The 21,343-nt window shown below is 37.4% G+C and overlaps 1 protein-coding gene across 7 annotated transcripts in view; it reads right to left on the bottom strand.

The window, feature by feature from the left end:
- LOC149167594 (uncharacterized) overlaps positions 1–21,343 on the bottom strand; it is a 355,654-nt gene that overhangs the window by 220,955 nt on the left and 113,356 nt on the right. For all 7 annotated transcript variants that reach the window (XR_016260946.1, XR_016260945.1, XM_089433039.1 and 4 more), the window contains exons 2-4: positions 4,079–4,200; positions 3,837–3,909; positions 3,475–3,706 (exon numbers count right to left, since the gene is read on the bottom strand). Coding sequence is in view for 5 of the 7 variants with exons in the window: in XM_089433039.1 (XP_089289165.1) it covers positions 3,475–3,706; positions 3,837–3,909; positions 4,079–4,200 (427 nt within the window). In the remaining 2 variants the exon portion in view is untranslated. The remainder of the gene's footprint in view (positions 1–3,474; positions 3,707–3,836; positions 3,910–4,078; positions 4,201–21,343) is intronic.

Below are 21,343 nucleotides of genomic sequence, written 5' to 3'. Positions count from 1 at the left end.
CACCCTTGATGACGCAAGCACTGCGTCACCCTTCCCTTGTTGCTGCTCTACTAGAAATAGCTTCTGTCACTCGGGACAACTGTTTTCTGCTGCTATTGCTCTGCTCGGTTGATGTCCTTAGTTCTCCTGTGATCTGCAACCACGCTCTAATACCATGTTGAAGTTTCTAAGTCTACCAGTTAGAAACCCTCCATGCACTTTACTGATTTATTCCTACCTACTTGTTTCATTACTTAACAAGTTATTTACAATGTAAATACTGAAAATAAACACTAGTGCATGCTCAACATATTACAGATCATCAACTAAAGGAAACAGAAACAAGCACACAAAATGACACCGTTATTTTTGGACCAATGTCCCCGGAAAAACCCAATGCGGGAAAACCGGTGCAGCTATCTGAGGGTTTTCTTATTAAGCAATTTCAGAGTACAATCTGGGTGCCAAATCTAGCTTACCCAACAGAGAATGCCCTTGGCAGTAGTACCTCTCAGTCTGAGACAGATGTCCCGGCTGAAACCCCAGATAAACCCTCTGGCAATTCCTCAGCTTCAATCTGCCCCAGAAACCCCTATCAGTGTGCTGCCTATCAGTGCCATTGGAGATTCTAGTTGTAATCTATACAGCCTGTTACTTCTGATTCCAATCTGGGCTTTCCTTTTCCAACTCGGGTGTTTGACATATAATTTCTCCTTAATGAAGAAAACATCATAGCCCTTGTTTTGAAGTTGAGATACGGAGAGTAAGTTCATCCCCAATCCTGGCACATGCAGCACATTGGTTGCTCGAAGTCGCTCTCCTGCTTCAGTTTGAAAGACTACAGTACCTCTTCCTACTGGGGTACACTTTGCCTTATTTCCCATGGTGATCTGAAAATTCATCCTTTCTTCCTAATAATTTGAAAAACATTCTCGAATTCTTGTCATATGCCAGGAAGCTCCACTATCTATATACCAAACCTTAGAGGAGGCAGAACTTGCTAGGCAAGCGACTTCTTCTTCTAGTCTGGAAGCTAACATAGAATAATCGTGATCCATGTTCCTCGTGCTTTCTTCTTTTTCTGGAAATCTGCGTGAGTCCCTCTGAGTTGATGCCTCTGCATCATGCTCCTGACCCATAGCCGATTCTTCTCTCCTATTGCAGATCTCTACTCTGATACCATGTGAAAATTTCTAACCCGAAATTCTACTACAGTAACTGATTTATTTCACCTACTTATTTCTCACAATAAGTTATTTACGAAATCCCTTCAGCAAACATTAAAATAAATTCTACTGCAGTTATCACATAATTACATAGAGAAAATAACAAGCACAAGAACCAATCACATCAACACAGTTGGTTTTGGACAATTGTCCCCGAAAAAACCCAATGTGGGAAAACCGGTGCAGCAGATATGGGTTTTATTAATCTTCAGCAAGAATCGCTTTACAAGGAATGAGTTTACAGAGAAACTGAGCCACTACTAAGAGAAAACAGCTGAGACAAGGTTCATCCCTTTCCTAGAAACTTTCTGACACCCTGGAAACCCTTCTCCCACTTTTGCGTCACTCTGTGTGGTTTTGCGTCAGCCTGCGTGAGTACTGCGTCTTCCCTCTGCGTTGTCTCTCAATACCCCTGCGTCACCTCCTCCTCAGTCACTAACTGCTATTGATGCCCTCCTCTTCCTCCACCCTGCAACTCCCCCTCTGAAATTGATCTCCTTCTCTTTGAGAATCGATTTCCCTTGGGATACTGAGTATCCGTTGGTGTGTCTCCAAATGACCCTCAAGCCTTCTCTTATACTTTTCCTGTTGATGAATCAATGGCCGAGATTGAGTCTCTAATCAATGGCTAAGATTAAAATAGACTTGATCCTCGTCTATTAGAAGCTTCTGACCCTTATCTTTATTAATACCCATTAATATTTTTATTTTCCTAAGTTTAGACTTAGGAGCCCATTAAAAATATTAATTATTTTAATAACTCCTCATCTAGGTGGAATTTTTCAAAACGATTTCTGGGTCTTGGAGATCTCATGTATTCTAGCCCCTCCACAAAATTTTGGAGCTAGATCACATCCAATGCCACCCAAAATCAACATAGTGCAGATTTCCAAGGCCAACGCAGAGCATTGAGGAGAGGGCACTTTCCAGCATCCGGACAGCATATTTTCTCACCTAGGATCTGTCTAGCTTGCTTTGGCAAGTCCAGGTGCACATATTCCATATACTCTCTTCTTGATAATAAAATGGCTCAGCTTGGCACAGTGTTTGGCATATTTGTAGGTTTCTAATTGTTGTTCGAAATTTTCGTGTCGCATGTTTATTTTGCTTGAGTATCACTGTTCAATTTTCCTAATAGGAATATTACACTGGTTTTGACCAGTGATGTCTTGCTCGAATTTTACCAGATTTGACTGGAAATTTGACTTCGATATTGACATAAATTTCTAAACAAATTGTTGATTTGTAAACCTTGCTGAAGAGTAATTTCTCCTAAAGAAAAGTTGTGGGGTTTTCTCACAAGTTTGGGTTTCCCGGGGTAAAAATATTGTCTCTATTGTGCATGGTTGTCTTTCTATGATCTTTACTGTTTCTGCTGCATTTACTGTCGAAAATTTCTGTGTATAATTGCTCAACGATATCAGTGGCATGAGATAAATTGTTTGAAGATATCATTTAGTAGTAATTACAGATTTAGAAAATTGTTTTCTACTGCTCACTTTGTAGAAAATTCAACATTCAAGGAGGCAGAAAGACATAGGATCTGCTTCTAGGGAAACATAAAGAACATCTTTTGTAGGGGTCTCCAAGCATGACAACATAATCTAACTCTGTCCTTGACATATCAAGCCTTGACCCCTGAACATAGTTACAAGCAACAATAAATATCACTTTTGGGAGGACAATATAGATGAGTTTTGCAAGAGAATTAGATCAATTGGAGAATGAGCCTGCAAGAATCAAGATGAAGCATGAGGAATGCATAACAGCTCCAATGGATTTGAATCGGACCAAGGAAATCCATGTAGGATGCTTGCCAACAGCAATTACGAGTCTGGATAAGCGTTGTATATGAGGCAAGCAACCTATGTTAGAAGCTTAGGAAGTGATTGAGAGCCAAGTAGAGTAAAGACTACAGATATCTCAAGAGGTAATATCTTATGTGGTAAGCATTAGAGAGCATATGTGCAAGACTGTAATTAAAGTAATCGTGCAACCCGATATTCCAACTTCTATGATATGATGGTAATGGAAAACACATTTAATGTCGTCATTTATGTAATCAAATTATGGATATGCCTTTGTCTTGATTTTGATACATGCTGACAGATTATAATGCGGTCTTAGAAGTAGTCATGTGGTGAATGTGTTCTGTATTTAGTAAGTTGGTTTAGGCTAGATATCAGTTCAATGCCATTTCATAATATTATGACAAAACAAGAAGCCGAGATATATCACATTCCCAGAAAATATAATTTACATATCTTACAATTTTTAAAGAATCCAAGCTTGTGTGGCACACAATCATCATCTCGGAGGTGATATTCACTTTTTGCAGTTCCTATGAAGATAAATTTGACTCCATTTCCAGTGCTGAATTGTTTGAAAACTTTTCTGGTCTGCCTTGAAGCCATCCATGCAAGAAGAAGAGGAAATACATCCCCCACTGCAAGGAGGATCCCATCTGGATTTTCTTTCACCCAATTCTTAATTGTCTTCCACTTCAAAAACACGAGAACAGAAAAAGAAAAGAAAAGGTTCAATACATTTCTTAAAAAAATTGTTGTTATCCCTGCAGTTGCAAGTCAAGAAAACACTAGTTTGGCATCAAGCAATACAGACCCTTCATACCTGTAAAACAAAGAGTGAAAATAATCCAGCATGAATATCCCGCAGCAGATTAAGTATGTCCATGTTAATGAATCTACATAAAGAGAAGATAAGGATGCAGGGTCATGATAACGTGTTATACTCTAAAACTCAGATGTCTGGCATCAGAGGTTTAAAAAATTATGGTGTTCATATCAAGTGGATGAGATTCCAGAACCTAATCATCAGCAAAGTAAGGTAATTTTAAGATTCAGTATCACTACCCTCCACTGGGCATGATCCTCGATGGTCCTATGGTAGAAATACCAGAACGTTTATATGCATGACCTGCCCCAACAAGTGGGATTGCTTCCACTACTACTTTCGAGCTCATGCATATAATTTCCTGAAAAAATGAACAGAAAGTGTTAAACCTAAATTTCAAATGTATAGTCCTCAACACAAGGCGTATTTACCATAATAGACAAGCCAAAGTTCCAAACCCATCTCATTGAGAATAATTTCTTTTCTATCAAGACAGAAAAATACATCTCCAAATAAGTCAATCACCCAAATTAAGTTTGGGCAACTTGTTTTAGTTCTAAATGTATTAGAATTCAATTCATTTTTCATTCGTACAAAATTAAAATAGACATATAAAACAAATTAATGCACAATTTTTTATGCTATCCCCTTTTCACTTTTAAAGTGGCATAGATAGAGTTATGACGAGTTTATGTATAGATTTAATGTATTTGGTTTAAGGAGTATTAAGTATTATGATAAAAAGTATTACTTTATATCATTATAAATTTATTTGATCGGAGTGATAAGGAGGCTTAATAAAAAATTAAAATTATGTTTATTTTAAGTGGGAGTGATTTTCTATGAAAGGAATTTGTTTGTCGAATTTTGGAAGTTTCATTTCATTAGGAAAATTAAGAGGACCCAATTTAATTTTGAAGACAAGGTGATTATTTCCAATTATCATTTGTGTAATTATGAAGCTAAGAAATTGAGAAGATTCCAATCTAAAACTCTCAATTTCTTTATCAATGAGACCTTTAAAGGGTTTAAACCAAGCCCTTAAAAGTGCTCTTTTTGCAGAAAGCATTGATCATTTTTTGGTGCCTTTTGTCTTAGTTTCATGGAGAGATCATTCTTTCATCTTTTCATGGCAATCTACTATCAGTAACAATGTCTAAGTTAATTAACCTATTCATTGATTTTGATAAGTCAGATGGCCACAAGAATTATAAATCTTGGAAACATCACATGCAAAACAGATCGATACACAATGAGTCATGCCATGATATTTGAGATGGTGCTACTCATTCTACCAAGCCCACTAAGGCAACTCCTTTAACTAAATGGGAATTGAAAGATGGGAAAGATCTTGTTTTACTTTAATTGTATGTAGCTGAACATTTGTTTGTCTATATTGAGAATTCAACTTCTGCTTGGTCTGCTTTGAATCAACTTCGCAAGCTTTTTGATACTCCTCTTGCATCTCAACAAGTTGATTCACAAATGAAATTATTTAGGCAAAGATTAGTTGATGGTGATGATGTGTTAGAAACTTAGAACATATTTCCAAGATAAAAAACATACATCAAGATATCATCGAAGGTGGCTTTCCTAAACTTGAAGATAGTTTTTATCTCTATTTTGATAAATGCTTTGTCTTTATTGAAATTTTGCAAATCACTGATAAATTATCAAACCTGAAAGAGAGAAATTTAAGTCAACTAAAGTGTAAAAGATGTTTAAAGGACAATATGCATCAAATTGCTTAACAAGTAATGATCAGTTGTCAATGTTTAAGCAAACCTCAAATTTCAGACCAAAGTCAAAGTCTACTTCATCAGCTCAATTTGCAGAGAACCAAAATTAAGATAACCAATATGAGTATGCTTTTACTGTAAGCTTTTACTGTAATACAAGAGTTTGATTAAGCGGCATCAGTTAATACTCACAATTTACTGAAAATTCATTTGAAGATGATTAGTTAATAGACATAAGAGCAACATAACATATGACTTTTCGAAGGAATTACTTCTGGAATTACAAGGATATGCAGTTAAAGTTTAAACCCATTTATTTAGCTGATTTTACAACATATATAACCAAAAGGAAAAGGTTCAGTCAAAGTGTTTCTCCCTAAAATTGGCGAAAAATGCATTTCAAATGTCTGGTATGTACCTCCATTTAAGGAAACTTGTTATCTTTGGTCTCAAATTGACAAGCACGACATCAAATCATCATGCAAGATGGTCTAGTAAAGATAAATTCATAAAAGGATAACTTGAAAATGGAAAGCTTCTAAGAATGAGAGTGAAAGTTATCCTTAGCAATCATGATTCTGTAGGAGAAATGATACATATAGACTCTCTTAGACCACTTGCCCACCTTCAGGAGTCGAATTCCTAAGTGGTGGAACTGACTCCAAGATTCTTTCAACCAACAGGTGAGAGTGAGAAGGTGAAACTCAAACACTTCTTGGAGAGTTTGTTTAGGAGTTTGCTTCCTTAATGAGGCCTATTAAACATCAAAAACAACATATCATGTATATTTATTCATGCCTACATCACCTAGCTTCGAAACAAGTGTCATTACATAAAGAGTTTTGATTTTGACTAAGTCAAATTGAAAACTAGAAATTTCACACAGTGAAATTTGCAATTAAAAACACAGGAAATTGTAGAAGCGCAATGCAGACTTTGAGCTCACTTTCAGGGGCCTTCCTGAGGTTCAAATGAAGATCTGAGAGAACGGTCAACTAGTTTTTCAAGTCTAGTTTCCAGAACACTTTGAATTTTTGAAAATGACCCATGGGAAGGCCTTCAAAGATCCATTCTCCCAAGGTCACTCCAAGAGCGCAACCCCTGTCAAAAAAAGGGTCCAGAAAGCTAGTTTTTGGCCACTTTTCTCCACTTTTCTCAAAATTTGAGCCTCCTCAAGAAAATCTGAGCAAATGGGTTTTTAGAGGATGGCAAGAGCTTTCCAAAAATGTAGAGTTTTCCTTAAATGGATGCCTGAGAAAAAAGTGCAGCGCCTTGGAATTGCTGAATTTCTGAATTAGGCTTCAAAATTCTCAAAAAACCAAAAATGCTCATAATTTGCTCAAAATTGGCCAGGAGCTGTAAAATTATGTATGTTAAACCTTCATAGATGCTTCAGCAAGCATCTCTAAGTTTCCTTCATCATTTCTTCCTTTTTGGCTTCTTTGAGCTTGTTTTCAAGCTGCTTTACCTTGACATTGGCAATCATGTTTTGAGCCTGGTAGTGGTGTGCCATATGCCTAAGCAGTTGATTGTCTCTGTTTGCCTTCTCTAGAAGCTTCTCCAAGTGTTCATTCACCCTGTTGAGCCAATACTCCTTGTCTTGATTGACCTCAAGAGCAATTTTGTCCTCTAGGTCTAGGTCTTCACTCAACAGAATGTGTTCTTGTTCTTCTTGCAATGCCTTCTTTAGGCCCTTTGTTCTTGGCCTTTTCCTCTTACCTTTCCCTTTTGTTCCTTCAGGCTCACTTGACTCAATGACTGCTTTGCCTTTGCCAACCTGTTGCAATAACTTGGTTTGCTCTTTTTCCATGATTAATTGCTTCGCTTTGAGCTGACTATTCTCATGTTCTAGAAATGAAATTATGTACCTTGCTCTCTCCATGTTTACTGTGAGCTCCTTGATCTGATAGTCTTTATCTCTGATCATCTGCTGCATGCTTGAAGTCTGATCCTCTGCCTCTGAATCAACTAGCTCAAATTCATGTTCAACCATGTCCTTATCTTTCGCTGTCGATCCCTATTTTGCTGATGTAGAAGGCTTGGCCCCTTTCTCACCATGAGAAGCAAACACAAGCCTCTTTCCTCTCTTGTACATCCTGGTCACCTCAGGCTTAGGTGCTTTGGTTTTCTCAACTGATTTGCTAGAGGACCCCACTTCCATTTGTTGTTTTGGCATGCTAGATGGTTGAGCTGCCACATTAGTTTCATGCCATTTGAGAGTTGTTTCCAAAAAGGTTTCCCAAGTCATACCTTTCTCTGCAAGCTGGTGAAGGACTATAGTCTTGATCAGACTATGATGAAACAGGCTAGGGTAGTGCTCCTTTTCTTCATCTGAATCCTCTCTGACATTTTGGCAATGCTCCTACATAGGTAGTTGCACATATTTAGTGGCTTCTGAGAGGTAAAATGCATTAGGAGGCGAATATGATAAGCATACAACCTAGAGAATCTTCCTTCACATGTAAAGAACTTCATGACAATCTTCATCAAAGGGGCATACTTCTCCAATAAGTATCTAAAAGGCATAACATGATCATGTTTTTCCTTGTATGGTGTTTTTAAGAAGGACCTATAATACTCAAGATCTAGGCTCATTCCCTTGAACCAATATTCACCATTGTCTGATAGCCCTGTAGCAAGGGAAATGGAGGCGACTGAATAAGTGAATTCGACACCAGCAATAACAGCACTTTCACTCTTCAACTGAGTTGCCACCCAATCTGTCAGTTGCTCATGAAAACCCACCTCACTCACCCTTTGGCAAAAATCCAAGCAATGTGCATCTTCAAAACATTGTTTGATAAAGGGATATGAGTTGATTGCACTGCAATTTGATGGGTCATATCTAAGGATTTTCCCTCCCTTATGATGTCTTTTCCTCTCTAGTGAAGATTCTACCTCCATGATAACAAAAACCCTACCAGCAGAAAATAAGAAAAACTGTGAGGTATGAATGGAAAATGATGCGATGAGAAGGTGGAATTTGACAAAATGGTAAGGGAGATTTGAAAAAGGTGTGTTGACCACTACGTGTCAACGACCCATAGCAGTACACCCCCTTTTTTCGCAAAAGGGATAGCACCTGATCGACGTGTCTGTGCCGTTCAACTATCATCATCAGCCTGATCATCATGTTATATTGTAAACCCTTTCTGCATGTGTAAATTGTAAATAATCTCAGCAAATCCGTGTCGTGTATGTAATTTCCTAGGTAAACCTATTTTTCTAGTAACGATCTACATTCTGGGAGGTTTTTTTTCTCACCGATCCATTCTCGGATGGTCAACAGAGTTTTCCTTTAGCCTTACCCCAAAGCCAGAGTGGATTTTGTCACTGGGATCTTAGGGGAGTCCTAGTGTTCTAGATCGAGTCTATGTAAAAGTGATTTGGGAATAATCCTAACTATTTGGTTAGGTTATTTTATTACAAACTGCTTGGTCTGCTGGATTATATTTGTGTTGCAGAATTGGATAATCTGTGAGGATCTTTTGCAAATGGGTTTTCCCCCTTGAGATGTAAAAAATGTAAAAATCATGATGTAAAGTGTCTTGAGGGTTAGAAAAATAATTTATCCCCTCATATGTTAATTAATTAAATTTTCTGGCCAAAATTAATTAAAATCCTAAGCCAAAAATTTAATTAATTATAGGTCTTAGGTAAATTTAAATTTTCCAAAGGCAAAATTCGTGGGTCTTTTAAAAATTAAATTTTAAGAGGTCCAAGGACTAAGGTAAATTGATTATTTTGCTAAATTTTAAGCCTTTGGTCCCTAATGTTAAGTCAAAGTCAAAATTTTGAGGAAATTAATTCAAAATTTTAATTTTCAAATTAATTAAAATTCATTTAATTGAAAAATTCGAATTTCCTCAATGATTTAAAATTTCGACGGATGAGATTAAAAGAAATTTTAATCCTCACCAACGGTCGAGATTGCTTCAACGAGGATCACTCGAACTAGCCGTTGGAGGATTTATCTTTTAATAGAAGGTCAATTGTCAGTTGAGATCATCCAATCTTTTGATTGTGTACTTAGCGAAAAGCTCTCTTGTAATCTTTTTATGAGCAATAAAGAAAGACTTTGGGGTTAATGTCTGCTGGTGTTACTCTTCGTCGAAATACTGTAAGATGTATTATTTTCATGTACAAATTTCTTTTCAGCCATTGATGTAGCTTTCTGAAGAGTGATTTGAGTACAAGTATTTTGCTCAGTCGCTGGAATTCGAATGATAATTTAAGTTTTGAATATAATAGCAGGTATCTCTATTAAATCTGAATGTTATTATCGTTTTCTCGCTCTATGTTGACGGCTGAATTGAGTTTTGCAAGAAAGTCTCGATTCTTTAGATCATCGGGCGTTCGGGGAAGTTCTCGGTTGAATTAGCCAACTCCCGATCCGTGTTTTCCTAAGAGCCTAGCTTGAATTTATCCCGGGCTTATCATAAGATATTTTTTTATGGGTCATGCATGAAGGGTTTTGAGCTCAGTATCTCCTTTAAAATTCAAAAAAAAAAAAAATTGTGCTAAATCGTTAGATCTGGCTGTTGAGAGCCTCAGATCATCAGATCTGGGAGCGGAGTCGGACTCACACTCCCTAGATCTGATAGATCTGCCATTTATGTACATAGATCTGTAATTATTTTCAGTTTTCTAACTTGGGTTTTCGGGGTTTTAGTTTTTTGGGTCATTGAATATATCGTTTGGGTGTTTCTTGTTGTCCTGTCGCTGCAAATCTGAAGCTAAAAGTTGTGCAAAGTACAGATCTAGGCCCTGGAGGGTAAAACCTGGATCTCTGGAGGTCCATCAGCATCATTTTAGCAGGGATCATATCCATATTTCACAACCCAAGGGTTTAAATTTATTTATTTTCAGATCTGGAAATTTTCGTGAGGGTTTCCTTAAGAAATCTGAAGCAGAAGGATTTTAAATTTTAAATTAACATTGCTGGATTTTTTTTAGAGGTTCTGGTGATTAACAGAAATTTTGGGCCACCATTTTGCAGATTGATTCGCTACCTGGTTTTGGGGTTTACTGTGCCATTTCGAAGAAAAAAATTATAGGACCCTCGCTGCCACCAAACCCTGTATTTTCTCATCCTCTAGCCTCAAATTCGTTCCTACCATTCTACCTGCAATCCGAGTTTTCTTTCCCTCACCTGTTGTCCTCATCTGGCTCCCCATCGCTCTATCCTTCACGCAGGCTTCTCCAACCCTCACGCAGATCTCTCACCTTCCGCCATCCCACGCATCCATCGGAAACCTGCACACAAAAAAAAACATCGTTGCCTCTTCGTATCACTTTCCCTCCTTGCAGCAGATGCAGACCTTCACCCGCAGCCTTTCCTCCCTCAACGCTACAGTGTCACCCTCATATGTTGCCCACACTGCTCCATCTGTTGTGTCCATTCCGCTGCTCCATTTGCAACACCCTCACGCAGCGCCATTCATCGCACTCCTCCTTGCCATTCAAACTCTTTCCTCCCGTGGCTCTCTACTCAAGCTCCATCCTCATTCTCCTCCATCCATCGTTGTTCAATACTTCCCGCAAACCTGCAAACCACAACAACAACAACAAAAGACACTTCGATATTTTATTTATGGGTTAGGGTTAGTCTAAATTGTAAAGCATTCGTTATTTTTTTTATTTCATTTACATTTCACATAGTCTTTAGTTAGATTATTTTTTCTTTTATTTCGATTTTCTATTCTGGACTTTTATTTTAATTTTGTAATTTGATTCGATTTTTCTCACTTTTTCATTTTTTATTTATGATTTTCATTAAAAATTTCCAAATAAAAAATCTAAAATCCTAAAAATTAGAAAATTCTAAAATCTAAAACATATATATAAACAAATAAAAAAAATTGGGATTCGATTTTTGTGTCATTTTGTTTAGATTTTATTTTTGTTTTATTTAGATTTTATTTTTGTTTTATTTTGATTTTGATTTTTTTTAATTTAAAATTAAAAAGCTTAAAAAAATTAAATTAAATTAAAATTCTCAAAACCATATAAAAAAAAATTCAAAAAATCCTAAAATATTTAAAAATTACAAAATTTAAAAAATCTAAAATTTAAAACATTTAAAAACATTAAAAAAAAGTTTTACTTTCTTTTCTTTGTGTTACTTTTTTTTGTTTTATTTTAAATTCTACAAATTCTAAAAATTTAAAAAATTTCGTAACATTTTTCTTTTTGAAAAAACTTAAAAAGTTCTAAACATTAAAAAATAGTAAATCCTTAAAATCCTAAAAAAAATCCTAAACCTTCAAAAAAAGAAAAAAAGGCCTGAAAATCCTCAAAAAATTAAAACATTAAAAAAATCATAAAAAATTAAAATTCTCAAAATTAAAAAGTTCTAAACATTAAAAAATTTAAAATTCTTAAAAAGCATTAAAACATTTTAAAACTTCAAAAGTCTAAAAAAACTTTGGTGACTAAGGAGTTTAAAATAAATTAAAGGGGTTTTCGCTTAAACATTAAAATTTTTAATATGGCCTATGGCCCATTAAAAATTTTCGATTTTTTTTAACCCATTGATTTGTTTTACCTCTTTAGATTATTGCTTGAGGGATAATGAAAATTTAAATTTGAAATTCCTTAGTGTTATTTGGTGATTAAATGCGTGTTTGATATTTCTCTATTGTAATTGCGATAAATGTTTTAAATCATATAGATTGTCAAAGAAAGTTGAATCCAGTTCTGGGAAATTAATGAAAATCATTTTAAAACTGGAATCTTTTGCATGTTAAAGTTTTGGGTGTTTATATTGATCATACCTAATTGTCATTGTTCGTCACATATTGGAAAATTGTTTTAGATAACTTGTCTTCTTACTTAATCTGCGGTTAATTGAGCATAAGGGCACTGTTCTATAATTGTTTTTATCTTGTGGTCGTGTCTTGGTTACATTAGCGGTTAATCTATTCATCTGAATTAATCGAGATTCGTTTAATTTCGTCAAGTTGTCCATCATTAAAATCTCCTAGAGCCTATTTTTTGCAAGCTATCCTTATCCATTTGCCTAGGGACTACCCCCCTTGACTTGCCTAGGAGAGAGTCTAAACAGAGTGAGTAAGGATTGAGAGTGACAACCCTTACTCTGAGCGTTGTCGCGATGCCTAGACACTTTGTGTGACAAGAAGGTGGAAATGAAATATGGAGAGGTGATGAAAATGGGTGGAAAAGCAGTGGAGGGATGATATGCTTATGAGAAGGAAAAAACAAAGTTTTTAGTGAAAGTGCCCAAAAAACCCCTAGGAATGAACTAGGGTTTCAGTTTTGGAGAGGTAAAATTCTGTTTGGAGGTTGATTGAATGGTTTAAATAGTTTATCAAACATGTATATAGGTGTAGGGCAACATTTTACATGTTTAAAAACCAAGAAATAAAAATGGCCATCATCAACCTATCATTCTCCATGAAAATTTCACTACAAAACCCTAATTGGAAAAATCATTGGCATGAGATGATTTTGAAAAACAAAGAAGGAAGTGCAATGATGTACTTACTTGTTGTTTGGCTTAGGAAGCAATGAAATCAAGTTAACAGGCTTAAAAATTGAATTTGGGAGAAATTTGGGCGTTTTTTAGACACTCTGCCCCAAGCGCAGTGCAGTTAGGTTGAGCGCAACGCCTGAGCGCAACGCAGTGTCTATGAACGCAGCGCCAAGCCTCCAAGCGCAGCGCCTTGATATTTTTGCTTCTTTTGCCTAAAAAATTGTCTTTTTCTCTCTTTTGGGGTGGAGAGCTCAATACTCAAGAGTGAATAAGAGGTAAATGAAACAAGTTTGGGGCTTTTGAGTTTATATAGGCAAATTTATTTCTCTTTTTAAAAAGAAATGGGACCCACAAACCTTTGAAAAACTGATTTTTTCACTTTTGAAAACAAAGTCACCTTTAAAACTGAAACTTGAGCTGTCTTTTCACTTTCCTGAGTACTAGAACTTCTTCTTCTGGAACTTTTTAAACATGAGAACATGATGAATGTGTGATAACTCACAAATCAATACCAAAGAGTTGCTTGTCATGCTCTATTCACTGCTGGATTTATTCATGAAAATGATGGACCTTGGAAACCCTAGTGACCTAATGGATGACCTGAAACTAAATGGAATGATGATGATGACTGACTTGCTTTTATTATGACACCTTCATAGAAATGTGATAGGTGACCAGCATGAGTGAATTTTCAAAAGACTGACCTCATTTCTTGACTGACCAAACAGTGACCAAATTTTACTGTGTAAACCTAGTGACATGAAAAATTTGATTTTGATAGTCCTAACAAGCATTGTAAAAGCACATTTGATCCAGGTGACAGGCTAACAAGACTGACACTAACATCTTCAACAACCAATATTAAGTCTCTAATCAATGGCTAAGATTAGATTTGACTTGACCCATGTCATTTAGAACCTTCTCACCCAGTTTTATATTAATACCCATTAATATTTTAATTTTCCTAAGTTTAGACTTAGGAGCTCCATTAAAAATATTAATTATTTTAATACCTCTCTAACCGGGTGGAATTTCCCCAAACCATTTCCGGGTCTTGGAGATCTCATGTGCTTTAGCCTCTCCACCAATTTTCATGGCTAGAGCACACCCAATGCTACCACAAATCAACAATAGATCAGCCAAGAAGAACGAAGGACTAATCTAGGGCTTGATTGATTGGATTAGTTCCAATTTATTGATGTATGTATTTTCCTCAATGGGAAATTATCCCAAGAAGGGAGCCCTTGTTAGTTTTGAGTTATTAATGAAGAACTGATTTGAAGGGCAAAAATCTATGTGAATGTGATTGTTTGTATTGGTATACTTAATTTGTTTCCGATTATTATTTTGTTTATAGATGAATGTCTTTCGAATTAATCACATCTTAGCCAACGTTTCGAACCAACTAATGTGAGGATGAACCACATTAGTTGGTTCGAAAAGTCGACCAAATCCTAATGATGCGATTAATCCGAAAGACATTCATCTACAATATGGATCACAAATGTCTCAAATCTAATATTTTGTTCATATTAAAACAATTGCATTGCTATTATTCAATAGATCTGCATAATCTACTAGGAAGTAATTAATCAGGTGTTAGGGTAACACTACCACTAAGCCAACCTAACCATAACTAGTAAATTAATAATGAATGAGTGTTAAGACCTTAATACAGGGGCCTTAACAGGACCTTATACCTCTTCCTCTTGTACCTCTTAAGATGGGAACTGTAGGATTCTAAGATCAAAATCTAGAAGAGGAATAGGTTGCTCAATTGTGCCAACTAGTCTTAATTGAAACCTCTAGGCTGCCCAATAATGATAGCTAATTAAAATATCAAATGGCAATATTTGTTGAATCCCATCAACAAGAAATCAAACTTTAAAATCCTAGATAAGATAATTTTATTAATGTCCACATGTAACCACAAGAGTAGGTCAATGGGACTAAAAGATACATTCGGTGTAAATACAAGAAATTTGGGAGTGCAAATGTGACTCCATTATAAATCAAAGCTAAAATGACTAAAATATGACTGAAAATAAAACTAGAATGAAATACAATTGATGGATGTATAAAATCACATGGAATGACAAAAATGAGAAATACAAAGTATGTTTGTTGTTAGATTGTGTAACTTCAAAAAAGAAAAGGGGAGTTGAAGATGAGTTCAATGAGGTGAGCATCTCCCGGATTTGATGACTGATGGCGAGGGTGGCGAGCACGGCAATCTCTCCCTGCCCAAGTCCTTCATAATCGACAGAAAGTGCAATTGTATGATCCTGGGGGGAGTAGAGGAGGAAGAAGTTGTTAATTATTCTTTGTCCATTGTGTTATAGCCGTGAGGAGGTCTGGTGAGCAGGAAGCGCCATACATTGTCCCTGTCTCGAACCATTCCCTCTGACCCTCTCAGGATAGGTCGACTGAGGCTTGGTACTACATCTACAACCTAGTCTCAAGGATACATTCCTGCCTCGTGGAAGGGGGGGTGCAGTGAACGCCGAGGTCTCACCCTTCTCCCATCTGCTGCATACTGAAACTTTGTTTGTTGCTTATTGTTTCGATCAGACGAAACAATCTGGAAATACGAGGTAATAGTTCTAAAAATCTAAGGGTAAGTCGAGGCGTGCAAGAGTTGAGATATGTATGTAAAGATCTCCCTATAAAGAGGACTAGGCATCTCTAGTTCTAGCATCGAAAAAAGTAGAGAGGGAGATCCTAGAATCCCTGTAGAGACAATGGAAACGTCCTTTAGTCTCATAGTAAACAGGGCACCTGAAGATGAGGTGCCACTCAATCTCTGACTCCTGTAGGTGGCACATCTCGCAAATTATGTCTAATCGAGGAATATGATGATCAGTCTCGACTCTAATACGATGTGAGCCCACACGAAGTTGCCCCAAGGGGGTCTTGAGTGAATGCATCAAATGTCAGTGCAAGTAAGGGGGCCAGAAAATGAGGCTATCTAAATAGAACGACATCATCGAACCAAGGCTCGTAAGAAGTGAGATCCATGTGAACTAAGTGTATAATCTATAGATATTCTCTCTGATGGACTGATTCAGTACATGTTTAATTGGGAGAAGTTGGGTTGGTGCATCACGAGAGAATTTGAATGAGAGGAGACACACAGGGAGATGGCCATAGTCTAGAGGAGTTGGGATGCTTCAAAAAACCACTCTTGAGCATAGCCTGTTGATTGATCTGAAGCGAGGGACTCTAAAGAGCAAATTGCTAGGTAGGGGTAGTGACCGCTCCCCACCGCAAAGTCCTAGAGAGATCTAATTTTGTGGAGGAAAGAGACTAGGCGAAAGATGACCTCAAGGTGGAATGGATGGACCCCAAACTCTGCATGGATGAGTGTAATGAGCAATACTTCAAACGAACTAGGATTGAAACCTATAGGATGCCCAATGATGACAACTAATCTAAATCATCAAATGGAAATAGTCATTGAATCTCTTTAGCAAGCAAGCAAACTTCAAAATCTTGGACTTGCTCAAGTGAGTGTAATAAGCCATATGAGAGGTACCCATGTGATTTTCAACACAATGACAGAGACATATAACATGAGCACCAATCTTCCAATGGCATGATGTTTAATTCACTCTTGATGTGAGCTCTTCATATTTCTCAGTGAAATCACATATGCAAAAGATCTTGTTGCATGATGGCCCGCCTTGCACAATGGATATGCCTAGACTTGATGATTTCATGATGGTTTTTATGATCACACAGTGTGTTTTTGGCTCATGGATGATTTTTGTACACATGATGATAATACTCCATTGTTCCATTGCTTGCCATGGTTTCATGGTTTCATTATGATACTTGATGTATTGGTTCTTGTTCAAATGTAGTGATATTATTTCCTATATTAGTCATGACCATGGTCAAGTGTGGTGTAACTTATAATGAAACATAACACTCAAAACACTTGTTTTTTCCTTATTTGTACCATGGTGGGTCATAATTTCCCTTTAGATAAGTGTTGTCATCTTTTGAGTCAAGTTGTACTACTAGAGACGTAGGTAGGTGTAGCATATTCATATCCACTAACCAAATTTTAGGTTTTTCATCTTCCCTATCACTTACACATTCATCATATTCCCACTCACGATTGACTTATTATATGTCATAGATCAAGGTCCAAAGCAAAATAATCCCATGTCGGAAAGCCTAACCATAAGAGCTAAAAGCTCGAAGTTGATGCAACTAAAAGTAAAAAGCCAAATATAAAGCTTGAGCCATGTCATCTTGTGAACGCAATATCCCAAGTCCCATTCTTAACAATCATATCTAAAGAAAGGAACCAATCAAATAAAGAAAAAGTTACGAAAGGGATAGTAAGAAATAATGTTCAAGGAATGGTAACTCAACAATAAGTGCTTCATCCTTAAAAGGTCCTCATGTGGATGAATATCGTAAACCCTAGCTCTTGAAAGCTCGAAAGAGACCTGTGCATCTTATGTGGCTATGATGGTCAACTCATGAACTTTCCCTTTTCCACAACATCACATCCATCATATCACATACTCCTCACTTAGTGTCCTAAGAACTACTTGGTCTTAGGAGTTGTCACATGTAATAAACATTAGTGTCATCCCTATCATGGTTAAACTTTGGAAATGATAAAGGTTAAACGAGTTATTGAAAAATTAAGGGATGTCACTTGATCTTTCACCACCCAATGACACGTATATCAAGGCATGACTCGTCACTCTTGGTAGGTGCCCTCGCATTGGGATCAGTGTACCTACAATAGAAGTTGCATCTCTATCTCGAGAGTTGTGTGCTCACCTCAAGACCGGTGTAACGACATTGAGATCTATGATGACATTGGGCATTGTGACAAGTTCCATACACCTTCATGGAGCCATACGTGCCACATCATCCACTCGTTTAAGGTGTTAACTTGCTTCTATTTGACATTTGACCAAATTTGTTGTACTTGAGAGCCACACTTTCCTATTATTCCACACACTCTGCACAATTTATGGACGATGTCGGAGCAATTTGAGGAGTGACTCACCTTTTGTCTCTTTATCTCCCATTATGGGGCATTTTGAAATGTGAGATAGAATTTTGAGGAGACCACCCTCATATTTCCTTGGATCCACACATGTGGAGGTTGTTGGAGCATTTTGAGGCTAACTTGTTGTATTTTGATGAGATCGACCCCCTAGAGGAGGGAGTTTGTTGTATGTTGACCATGTCTATCTCACCATTTTGAGAAATTTGTCCTTTTTGTTGAGGCATTCATTCCATTGTATTGTACACATGGCATTAGTCCACCATTTTATATTGTTGTTGATTAAATTCTCTCTAATTTGGAGTATATCAGCTTTTTAAGCATAGATCTAGGATCTCTTAGAGATCTAATGCTATTTTATTGTAGAGATTACTAAGCTCTTCATCTATAAGCAATGTTCCACCAAGTTTATGGGATGGGGGACTGTGAGGGCGGGGAGATGCAGAAGGGGGACATGTGGGGACACCCCCAAATTTTAAGAAAATTGAGAGGGAGGGGAAAATGTTGGGGTCCCTAGCATAGGGATTCTTGTCTCTAAAATTATAAAATATAAAAATAATAATTATAATATCCCAACAAAAACAATGTATCCCATGCCAATTCATCATTTTGCATCCAGTGGAAATGCCATAATCCTACCAATCCTGTGTTAGTTTCTGTAGCATCAAACAGGTGTTATAGTCTTGATTTGTGTCTAAGAGATTAAGGAACACGAGATCTCCAAAACCCAGAAAGGGTTTCGGGAGAAAACACCTAGAAACCACTCAATTAAATTATTTAATTGATATTAAAAAATGCCAAGTCTAACTTACGGAAATCAATTAATTAAATGGAATTAATTGAGTATGATCAAGAATGCTCTAGAGACTCACATGGACCAACTCTAAGATGATCTTAGCCATTGTTGACGATTTAATCATGGTCGTTGAAGCTCTAGCGAGAGATTATAACAACAGATTGATGGGATGAGGAAAGACACAAGTGAGGGAACAAGCATCTAGGTAGTGCAAATTTCCCAGTGCATAGTGATTCAATGAGGGAAAGAATTTGAGCCAGTGAGCATCAGTGATTGAGGGAGCAACAACAGGAGGTTTCCAAAGAATTTTCCAGTGTCTCTCTAGTGTCAATTTGGCAGGAGAGAGGAGGTCATGTATCTCTACTGAGAGCGTCGCACAACCAGTGCGAGTGAGCCAGAACCCAATGCGAAGTGTCGGAAAGGAGGTTGATTCAATTGCTAGAGGTCGAAATATTGTCAGGAAGGTAGAGCAACTTCATTCTAGAGGCAAAGGGAGGCAAGACAAATCATCTAGAGCCAGCTAGCAAGTTGTACGATTTTCCTAGGCCAGGTAGTGCAAATTCTAGCAGAGCGCGTTGCCAGTGAGAGAGTTCGAGCAAGCCAGATGAAGGCTGAATTGTTGCAGAAGGGAGATAATTTCTCCAAATTATTTGTCGAAGGATTGTCAATGTGGCATCCAGATTATTGTACTCATATTTTACCACTGCATAATAATAAAATAAAGTTTACACCCTCATCTGCTGCACCAGTTCTCCCTTCTAGGTTTTTGCAAGGACTTTTCAATCCAAAATTAGTGTCGATTTTATTGTGTGTGTTCATATTTTCTCAACTTCCAATATATTTTCCGCAGCGTATTTTATTTTTGGTGAAGATAGTAATTGTGAGTTTATCGATATTTGTCGTAAAACAAATAAACTGCAAAACAGTTAGCAGATAAATTTCCAGTAATTGCAGTCAAGGAATTTTCACATGGAATCAAAGCATAATGATCAAATCTGAAGCCCAGAGCCAAGACAGAGTGAGATTGAGTAGTTTCAGTGGCAGATTTGAATCACTTTCTTAAGATCTGTACAGGCTAGTCAAGCAATGCGTATAGCAAAGAGGTAGAGTTCAATTTCTAGATCCAGATTGGTCGAAAAGTGTGAATTGCCTCAGATCTGTAGCAACAAACAGTGGATTTGTCGGTAAGAAGGTTCCAATGGGAAGAGCAATGATGTTGCAGAGAAAATCTATCAGATAAGGGCACAGAGATTTGCAACAATTGCAGATATGCACAAGGCTGGAAGAGAAAAGCACAAAGAATAGAAGAGGATTTCTCGTTTCCAATTTTCAGGAGGATGTCTGTGATTTCCAGTTGCAGGAGGTTGTAGCAGACTTGCCAGTCCAGCTAGTGCAAGTTTCCAGTAGAGGAGCTATAGGCAATGAGAGTGTTGAAGAAGGAATTCTGGAGGCAATTAAAGCAGATCTACGCATTCCAGTGAGGGGCGCAAGTAGCAGAAGGAAGGTCAAGCAGGAAGGAGAATTTTTAGTCTCTGGATTACTTGAGTTTCGCAAAGATGGCCACAGCAGGACTCAGGGATCAAGACAGGGTTGACAGAGCCTCTAACATTGGCGTATGGAAGGCTAGAATGTCATTCTTGTTTGGTGAATATGGTCTGATGGAGTATGCAGAGAACGTTGTTTCCATACCTATAGATACTCAACAACAAGCAACGTAGAAGAAAGAAATGACCAAGGCTAAGAGGATGATCCTAGACGGGGTTGGGGATCATATCGTTCTACATGTTGCTACATTAAACACAACAAAGGAAATGTGGGGTGTTATAGTAAAGTTGTATGAGAATCCATCGGAGAATAGGAAGATGATTCTCAGGGAGAAGTTGAGGACCACCAGAATGCAAAAGGGAGAAGGTGTTACACTGTACCCCACCAAGATTCAGAATGTCAGACACGAACTTGCAATTGTTGGAGAAAAACCATCAAATAGCGAGCTAGTCAAAACCACTCTCAATGGTTTCACCAAGGAGCGGCATACCTTCATCCAAGTTATTTATGGACGAGATACACTACCTGGATGGGATCGTCTATGGAGTGACTTCACTCAGAAGGAGATGAGACGTAGCCTTGCGAATGGTTCTACCAGCAGCAGCAGCAAGGGACCGAAGGAGGAGGAGGATAAAGAAAACATGGCCCTTGCAGCTAAAGGAAAGGCGAAGAAAGGTACCAATCAGGGACAAGGCTAAGGAGGAGGCGAGAGAGAGAAGAAATATTTGTCAAAGATCAAGTGCTTCAGGTGTGGAGAATATGGCCACTATGTCACCCAATGTCCTCAAAGGAAGAAGAACAAGAAGGGGCATCAGGAGCAGACAGTAGCTTCGACAGAAATTGATGAACTAACTGCTAGATTGGAGGAATTTGCGTTCATTGCAGCAGTACCTC

This window comes from Pinus tabuliformis, chromosome 5_1, assembly GCF_031772625.1.
Source record: "Pinus tabuliformis cultivar Carrire ecotype Pingquan chromosome 5_1, CPIR1, whole genome shotgun sequence".
In the NCBI taxonomy this organism is placed as follows: domain Eukaryota; kingdom Viridiplantae; phylum Streptophyta; class Pinopsida; order Pinales; family Pinaceae; genus Pinus; species Pinus tabuliformis.
This window is presented reverse-complemented; position numbering and strand designations above follow the sequence as displayed.